Below are 9,701 nucleotides of genomic sequence, written 5' to 3'. Positions count from 1 at the left end.
CTCACCCCATAACTTTAAGGGTCCACATAGATGCCTCATCACTATTTTCACTCTTCCCTGCTTGTCCTTTACCTTCTCTTCTAAAATGTATGTAGCCATGAAACCCTCTTACAGCAAGAAACCCGTTTCTGCTCTGCCTCCTTCTCTCACACTTTAACCCCTCATCCTCAAGCACAGGGTTTTGTAGCTTTGTAAGCTGCATGACAGCCTGACAAGTGCTACTGGCATGAAAATAGCGCCCAGTACATGTTCTAAAATGCTTGGTATAAGAAAGGGCATCCGGCTGTAGAAACCATGCCAAAATAGACAATGGCACGTGCTGCAGGCCTTGCATCAGTCAGATCTTGTCCATTCATCCATCCATCCAACCCATGCCAGCATAGAACATAGATGTCAAAAGATGATGAGCTCAACAGATCATAGGAAAAAAAATTTGTGTGTGTGTACACATATATACATACATACACAAACACACATTTGTATGTGCATAATGATATTTGTTGAAATTTAATTGAATAAAAACATACAACTTAAAACATGTACTGAAGCTTGTAAAACCTAATTATAAATGAAGGCAAAAATTATATGTAATTAATATCAAGAATATATTTTTCTTTTATAATACAGAGTTTACTTAGGATATCACTTTGTTAGTCAAGTGCTATGTGGTGCTCTTCTGGGAATGATTCTAGGTGCAGCATGGTTTTGTACAGTACATCTAATTTTGACACCATTCTTTCCAGTCATTGCAGCAAGGCAAGTACCTTCTTTCTGTCTTTGTATCCTATTAATGAAATGCTCTTACCTGAAATGAATTAACACATTTTTTTTTTCTCTATTTCCATGAAGCATTTAGCAGCAGCAGTAGTAGTAGTAGTAGTAGTAGTAGTAGTAGTAGTAGTAGTAGTTGTAGTGGTTGTGGTTGTGGTAGTAGTAGTAGTAGTAGTAATAGTAGTAGTAGTAGTAGTAGTAGTAGTCTATAGGCAGGTTGTTGGTATGTTGGTATTCTTTGTTGAATGTATTGTCTTTTCTTAGAGCTGAAAGTTATTTATAGAATTATATCAAAGCCCATCGAAAACAAAAGGATTCTTTGTCTTTCTAGACATCAAGAAATATTATAAGATTACTTTTGTGTCGCTGATGGTGTAGAGAGAGACTAAGAGTAGACATAACTGACTTCTACTACCATGTACTTTTTGATTTTAATACATTAGTCAGAAGTGGGGGTAGATTTTATGGCGTCTCCAGATACTCCAAGTGACCAATGCCATCATTTTTTTATGTCCACTCTCACATGCTAGCATGAGTTGGATGCTACCACATGGTCTAGTTTTTGTTGTGATGTAGTGGCTTGTGTGCCTCAATGACCCTGAGAGCTTTGTCAGTGGAGTACAGGCTCCTGGTAGGGCCTTCCATCTCGGAGAGGAAGGCCTACCCTCAGAAAAACATGATGTGGTGCTTCAGAATCTGAAAGGATGCTGCAAAGTCACAGAGCTGAAAGAGCAAGGATCAAGCTGGAGAGAAATAAAAGTGACAACCCAGAGTTGAGAACAGGGGAGAAAAGTTGTTGATGGTTCACAATCAAGACGTAGTGAGTTCGAATTCAAGCCTGGGCTGTGTTGTGTTCTTGAGCAAGACAGTTTATTTCATGTTACTCCAGTTCACTCAGCTGTAGAAATGATTTGCAACATCACTGGTGCCAAGCTGTATCGGCCTTTGCCTTTCCCTTGAATAACATTAGTGGTGTAGAGAGAGGAGGGTGGTATGCATGGGCAAACTGCTGGTCTTCCATGAAAAAATTTTGCCCAGACTTGTACCTAGGAGGGGTAACTTTTTAGGTGCAATCCCATGGTCATTCATGACCAAAGGGATTCCTTTCCTTTCTATGTTCCCTAGGGAGAGAAGAGATTAACCCTTCAGCATTCAAATTACTCTGATAAATGTCTTATTTATTCACATTGTTTTGAATTATTCAAGCATTATTTCATAGCTATCAGATTTCGATGATGTAATTGTATATTTTTAGAATGACATTACAGGGTGAGTGTTAGAGGCGGGATCTGGCCAGTTTCACTATGAAACTGGTAGAATATTTGCACCAAATATAGCCAGTCTAAATGTTAAAGGGTTTAGTATGTATTGGTTGAATGGCCTTCCTTAGACAGTTATTTAAGGCTGGAGACCCTTCCTCTTGCAGAGACTTTTAAGTTGCCTCTTATGATACATAGAGATACAAAATACCTATTGTAAACCCAGAAACTAGGGACATGGAAACTTTGGTCGAAATTCTTGCAATAGATAGAATTTCATTCCTGCAAAGGTACTCAAATACCAGGTGGAGTACTAGACCTGCTATCCTTTATTAATTTTTAGACAATCAAAGTAAAAGATATGTCCAAACAGAAAACAGAACAGTTAGAATTGATCTCATGAATTGGAATTAAATTGTTTGTATCTAAGGTCAGCCTTGATTTCATGGATATATGATCAAAGATATTGCAGCTGTGATCAATCTCTTTATTCTATGACTTTGTTGTCTAATGTGTCCTTCCCTTGAGTGAGTTCACTTAAGATGAGCAGTCAACTACTTTTACAGTAAAAATAAACATGCAAACATAAAGTGATGATTTCTTACATACGTTCAAAGCTAGAAAATTTGGCAGTGAGTACAGTCGATTAAATCAACCTTCAGTCCTTCATTTGTACATTATTTTACTCATTCTGCTACAATGAAAGGCAAAGTCTATCTCAGTGGGATCAGAACACAGAACATAAAGGAATATAACAACTAAATACTGCAAGTCTTACACAATTATACATTTGCATTTATCATCATCATCATCATCGTTTAACGTCTGCTTTCCATGCTAGCATGGGTTGGACGATTTGACTGAGGACTGGTGAAACCGGATGGCAACACCAGGCTCCAGTCTGATTTGGCAGAGTTTCTACAGCTGGATGCCCTTCCTAACGCCAATGCCCTTCCTAACGCCAATGCCCATTTATATGATATATAAATGCAATATATATCATATATATATGTATATCATATATAATTTTAGATACATTATACATTGACTATTTGATGATTAGATATATTCCTTTTGAATTAGTAAACCTTGTTAGATCATGCCATTTGTGTAGTATGTACTAAATAGCTATTCTTCTGTGTGGTTGCATTGTAATGTTGGAGCAGTGGTCCTCAACTGGTGTCTATATTAGATTTTTTTTTGCTAAAATTTATGTGTAAGAAATTGGTTATATACTTCTACAATTCACCAACTATTCTAACAATTTTTTTTTATATAATTTCTAATATTTTTATATAATTTCTTATATATATATATATACATATGAGGGCCCACCTGAATAAAATTGGAATCAAAGGAGTCCATTGGTAAAAAATGGTTGGAAGTGTTGTCTACTAACTCTTTATAATTAAAAATTACTTTCTTGTGTTTATAAGAGTTTATTTAGTCTGAATCAAATGCCAAATTAAGTATGAATTTCTTTCTTTCTTGTTCTCATGTGGTAGCTAACTTAGATTAGACGGAAAGAGGCCCAAAAGGGATCTCACAATCATTTTTCATCTCTTGGTGCAGGTGTGTGATTGAGAGGCTAACTTCACAACCTTGTATTCTTCAGTTCAGTCCCACTGCATTGCACCTTGGGCAATTGTCTTCCACCGTAGCCTCTGTCTGACCAAAGCCTTGTGAGTGGATTTGGTAGACAGAAACTGAAAGAAGCTCATCATATATATATATATATGTGTGTGTGTGTGTATATATGTATTTGTATTGTAGATCTCTCCAAAGGCAGTGGGCTAGCAAAATCATTACCACACTGGGCATAATACTAAGTGAAATTCCATTCATCTTCACATTCAGAATTCTGCGAGGGTTGACATTGCCTTTCATCCTTTTGGGATCATTGAAATAAATACCAGTCAAGCACTGAGGTCTATGTAATCAGCTAGTCCCCTCTCTTAAAATTTCAGCCCTTGTACCTTTAGTAGAAAGGATTGTAGATCCCTTCAGCTATACTTGCTTTTAAAATGGTGTTATGTTGATGTTGAGTAAATAGTGCTTTTGTTTCTATCATATTTGAAAAAAAGCCTCAATCTGTTGTGAATTAATGTTTGTAAACTAAACAAATGATATTGTTGTTTGTTGCTTGAATCATTACTTTAATTTCCTGCTAATTTTACTGTTTTATTTTTGATTTCAGTTTAATAGGTGAATTTTTAATGGTAAGGGACTCAACTCTAATTCCTCATGTTATGTGGTTTGAATACAAATCTTCCAGAAGTGAAGCCAGGTAAAGGATCCATTTCCATTATTTATTGATAGTTCATTATGTTAAAAGCCAAAATATCCATAAGATTAACCTTCCTGCATGTTAATCTGCTGGTTCTTATTCCATATACCCCAGATGGGGAAAGAGGCATTGAAGATGCTGAAAATAGCTTGAAGGGATATATATTTTCTGTTGATTTTCCCATTCAAGCTACTCAGAAAAGAGTCAAGACTCGTAGATTGTTAGTGAAATGTGAGTTCAGGGATAATAGTATGTTAAACAGATATTAGTAAATACCAAGTTGATTTTCTCAATGAAACTGTATTTAAAAAGATTAGGTCCTTCGAACCTAAAAACATTGGAGGGGAAAGATTAATGCCCAGTCTGTCACTCAGCTAGGATTGTCTTGTTATCAGGTTTCAATTCAAAGGAATATGTCCTGTCCTGGAAGTATTGAAGAACTACTGGTCAAATGGCTGATTAACTTCTTGATTGTCAGACTAACTTAGGTAAGAGTGCATTTGATTACTGCTGATTTGCTTGCTTAGATTAGAAAATATAGATTTATATGAAGATCTTGTTGAAAATCATTGAGATACTTTTTAAGTTATTGCAATATACTATATTCTTTGCAACTCTCTCTTCAGTTGTTTCTCAAATGGTATTTATCCTAATTACATCAATACATTTTGTTTTTGCATTTAGTTTGCAAGATTCTTGATATGAACTCATATGTTGAAACATATTTTGTGTTGTCTTGGGACGGTCATTATGCCAATAATAAAGACATGCCCTGGTTCTATTTCACTACTTTATAATTTGACAACGGTTAACTATTTAACCAATTAATTAATTGATTGATTAATCATTTGATTACTTAGTCTGTCGCATGGGTGACTGCTGGTCTTCCATAAACAACCTTGCCCGGACTTGTGCCTGGAAGGGTAACTTTCTAGGTGCAATCCCATGGTCAGTCATGACCGAAAGGGGTCTCAGCAACTTAGTCTATCGATTCAGTTTGTCAAAGTCTTTTCATTACCATTATGACCTCATCAGTGACATGCTCTAGATTTGCATCTATTGATGAGTTAACCAATTGACAAATTAACAATGAAGAAATGAAATAGAACCAGTGTGTGTGCTTATTATGGAATAATGACCCTCCCTAGATACAACAAAATGAGTACATTTTCTATTAATTAAACTGATATGGAGAAATTTGATAATCACTATGACAGATACAGATTTCTTTCTTTACCACATTAAAAATAACTTACAATTCAATCCTGTAGCAACGCTTGATGAACACAAATTTGAGAAGATTGGTCGAGTTTGTTTATTATCAAACTGTAGCTTAGTAAAAGTAGCATAAAATGAAACCAAACAAAATAATTCCTGGTTTTTGTAAGGTATTTAGTTAGATTATCTGTGCACTCTTCATTTAATAGAAAATTCATCATCTCATGGAATTTTAAATTATATTGCAATTTGTGAACAATATCACCATTGATTTCAGGTTTCCAATGAGCCAATCAATAGTTAACTGTATTTCTGACAGGGGAGAGTCTAATTCAATAAAGATCAAATGTCTAAGAGGACTTCTTTCATAAAGCACTGGTTTTACAGTTTTCTCAACATTTATCTCCTTTGCCAATATACATCAGTGAATGACACACATTCCCATGTATATATATTGTATAAGACTTCAGGTTTCAATGTATTATTATAACACCTGGAACCACATGGTTGTAAAGCTATGTCTTTAAGTCTTTGTTTATTTTAAAATCCCACTTGTTTTTTGTTCTTTTTTTTCAATATATATTGTATAATTTTATCATTTGATTTATGTTGATAATTTGATAACTAAAAAAAGTTTTGCCTCATAAAGCTGAAAAATATAATTTCTAATGTTTCTTTTATTTCAGGAACAGGCAGAGAAAAGTAACTGGTCGCAAGTCACAGTGATAAGTTAGTTGCACAACTGCAAATAACTTTGCCTACTTCTTCTAGCAGTCAGTTCACCGTTAGCTGAGGAAAGGCTGGGACATGTGGCTAGCGAATATGGCTTAGCACACAAGACTGCTTCACAACTCAACTGTCAATAGACTGAGTGATTGATTGACACAAATCAACAATGTAACTAACGAGAATTATACTGGAAGATATAGAAATTTCAATGCAAGGACAATGAAAAAATTATGACTTACAAATACATAAATAAAATGAATAAATATTAAGACTGAATATAAGAGAAATCTGGAAGAAATCATATTTCTATCAGCAGAAATCTTTATTATTATCACTGATACCACAACTGATATTGTGAGTGCATTTGTGCTTCAGTTTAGAATATGACAGCTCTTACACAAGAAGAGGAATACAGTGAACAACACTGTCTTTTTCTTCCAATTCTCTTTCAGTGATGTATGTTAATAATTTTATTGCATTTCTTTATTATTTGTGATAAATTATCTGTTTTTATATCTGTTTTGTGTCGCTCTTACATTCTCATTACAGTTGTTGTTGAATAGCCCTGGTCAGTCCTGCTTGAGCAAGCAGACCCTATGATTCAGAGGTAGCTGGTTGAACAATGCATTAATTATTATTATTGTTGATATGTTGTCCTAAGATTTAGGGCATAAAACATGATCCTATTTTTTAAAAATAATGGAAGGAGATTTGGCTATTGAATTGAGTAAATCAAGATCACTTGTTAGCTCATTCCCATCGCATTTTTAAAAAATAGATGAAAAGTTATTGTTTTGTAGATGATTGTGATAAAGTTGATGGCATTAAAAAGTAATAAGAATCTTTCAAAAAAAAAAAATGGAGATACAAAGATACATAAAAATGATTGCTGTTTTATAGGTAATTTTAAAAGTTTGCTATTCTTTATTCTGCATATCAGTGTTGGAATTAAATATAAATCATTTTCATAAACAAGGTTAGTAAAATAAACTAGTAGACATTTGGCAGGTTTTACTGTTCCAGTAACAAAATCAGCTGGATAGGATAATAAACAGGTAACATTTTGGTTTTATTATTCTGTTTAAATGTATATCCTGAACTTTCAACATTTAGGGTAGGACACCTGTGAGAAGAAGTAGGTATAGAGTTTTATCATAAAATAATCTGTGGTTGGGAAAGATATCTTCCTGATGTGTCTGACAAATTTCATGTGGAATGAACTGTAACACTGCAGCATGCAATTAAAAACTGATGGTCAGATTCATTTGCAATGATGATTGGAGATAAAGGTTTGACTGAGTACTGAAGAGAAAGACTTACTGCTGTCTTCTTTAGGTCAGTAGCTAACCTTGAACTAAAATGTTACCAGCCAAGTTAACATTAATTATAGTCCTCCTGTTTGAAATATCTAACCTCATATTATCTCACAGCAGGCGAACTATGTTATTCTACAAATTTTATTATATATGGGTATTTATGGTTAAAAAATGGAATGAGTTGGAAGAGTTATGTGTCTTGACAACAGACATAGAACAAGTGATGACATATGAAACAAAATCAATCTGTAGTCCAACATGACTCAGGTAACTGCAACTCTACAATACAAACTGACCAAATAAAAGATGCTTTCTGTTGGAAGAAGCAAACTACATATTTTCATATTTTCTTTAACTCTTAATATAAATCCTCCCACGACTGTCTGTATTTAAATTAACTCATTATTATATACAAAATTACAGTAGTTGAAAGAGTCTTTCTTAAATTTTATTCTAATTACCCTTAACATTTCACTGAATAAAAAAATTTCTGTTATTCAGGAATTTGGGTGGGTTTAGTAAAATTAATTGGATTACTTACACAACCTCTTCTTAGAAATTTGGCCATGAAGAAATTAAAAATGTGCATATCCCATGAGCTACAAACAGCAAAAAGAAAATGATGGTGGAGCAAGAATGGACTTTTATGAGTATTTAATTTCCATAAGTGTATATTTTTACAAATAAATATTAAAGGTGTTTAAATATATATTTTTAAGTAGAAATCAATTTTTTTTTTTTTTTCAAATTTTATAGTTTATTCTCAAACAGAACATATGAAATAACTTTACTTTACACTCTATAATTTTTTTTTAATAAGATCTGTTAAAGCAGTAATCAGATGGGTGACATGTTAGGTAAATAGAAGCCACACTGGATAATTACAATTAAAAATGCTTTCTGAAAAATAAACTTCCCAGCATTGTAAAGAAATGATAAGTATTATATATCCAAAAGTGCATCAGCCCTTTGTTAATTTTTATCATATAGCCTGCTAGAATTTTACTAACATTATTCAATAATTTATAAATTTAATTCCTTTTTCATAGAATAAAGGCAGGAATTTATAGAAAAGGATAAATTCAGTTTAAGTTTAAAATTTCAACAATACCCAATACTCCACTCATCCCCAGGTCTTATGTGGCTGGTAGGAAGAAGTTATCCTCAAATTGGAGGGCTGAACTGAATTCTTGTTAAGAAGGAGCAGGTGGTGATAACCTGGGAAAATGGATGAAGTCTTAACATCCAAGAACAGAAACAAATAATACAAGTCATTTCAGTCGATGCTCTAACAACTCATTACCCTAGACTGATACTTTATGTTAGTGACCCTGACAAGATGAGAAGCAAAGTTGACCTTCGCAGAATTTAAACTTCAGAGTTACCTGGAACAAATACTACAAAGTATTTTGTCCTATGTTCTTACAATTCTGTGACTTTTGCTGCCTACTAAGGTTAGTTCGACTATACACGAAAAATAAAATAAGGAGTCTGTACTTAGCTATAATACTTATCATTTTACTCTTCCCTACGTTGATACAGGCAATATTTTATTGCAGTAATATTTAATTTCATTATAGCTGTACTCTTCACTGGCAACATGATAGATTTCTTTCTAATTAGCATATGATATCTTATGGTCATTAGCTGGTTAGATAAGAACAGCTGGTTTATATGTATTCATGGCTAGCTTCTTTATATCAAGTTTCCCCCCTTTTAATTTGGGCTGTGTGTTGAGGCTGAACAAAGTATCTAAACTGATGACATAAAATACTCATTAAATCTATGAGTTTCAATTCTAATAACTAAAAGATAACTTTTAGATTTCAAAAGCCTTGGTTTGCTTTTCTTTCCATTTTATCTTCCATCCAGAACCTTCTTTAAATTGGATAATTTAAGATTTATACAGCAATAGTTCCTCTAAGAATACTACCTTATCCATTTTTACCATTCTTTTTAATTGTATAGTTTAATGATGTAACAGCATTTTAAGTTAGGTTCCCCTCTATCAAATCTACCATTTATCTTGGCCTTCTTCGTTTATGTAAAGGATCAATCTGTTTTATCAGTACACCCCTCATCCAAGCACTTGCTCAAAACATGTATTATATATGGATATAA

General features: G+C 33.5%; 1 protein-coding gene across 1 annotated transcript in view; it reads left to right on the top strand.

The window, feature by feature from the left end:
* LOC106878687 (dolichyldiphosphatase 1) overlaps positions 1 to 6,777 on the top strand; it is a 79,773-nt gene extending 72,996 nt beyond the window's left edge. The window contains exons 6-8 of the mRNA XM_052966116.1: positions 628 to 756; positions 4,228 to 4,317; positions 6,222 to 6,777. Of these exons, the coding sequence (XP_052822076.1) occupies positions 628 to 756; positions 4,228 to 4,317; positions 6,222 to 6,261 (259 nt within the window). The 3' untranslated portion in view covers positions 6,262 to 6,777. The remainder of the gene's footprint in view (positions 1 to 627; positions 757 to 4,227; positions 4,318 to 6,221) is intronic.
* Positions 6,778 to 9,701: the final 2,924 nt, after the last annotated feature.

Source organism: Octopus bimaculoides, chromosome 1 (genome assembly GCF_001194135.2).
Source record: "Octopus bimaculoides isolate UCB-OBI-ISO-001 chromosome 1, ASM119413v2, whole genome shotgun sequence".
NCBI classification, from domain to species: Eukaryota; Metazoa; Mollusca; class Cephalopoda; order Octopoda; family Octopodidae; genus Octopus; species Octopus bimaculoides.
The sequence above is the reverse complement of the archived record's forward strand: the minus strand, read 5'-3'. Positions and strand labels throughout refer to the sequence as shown.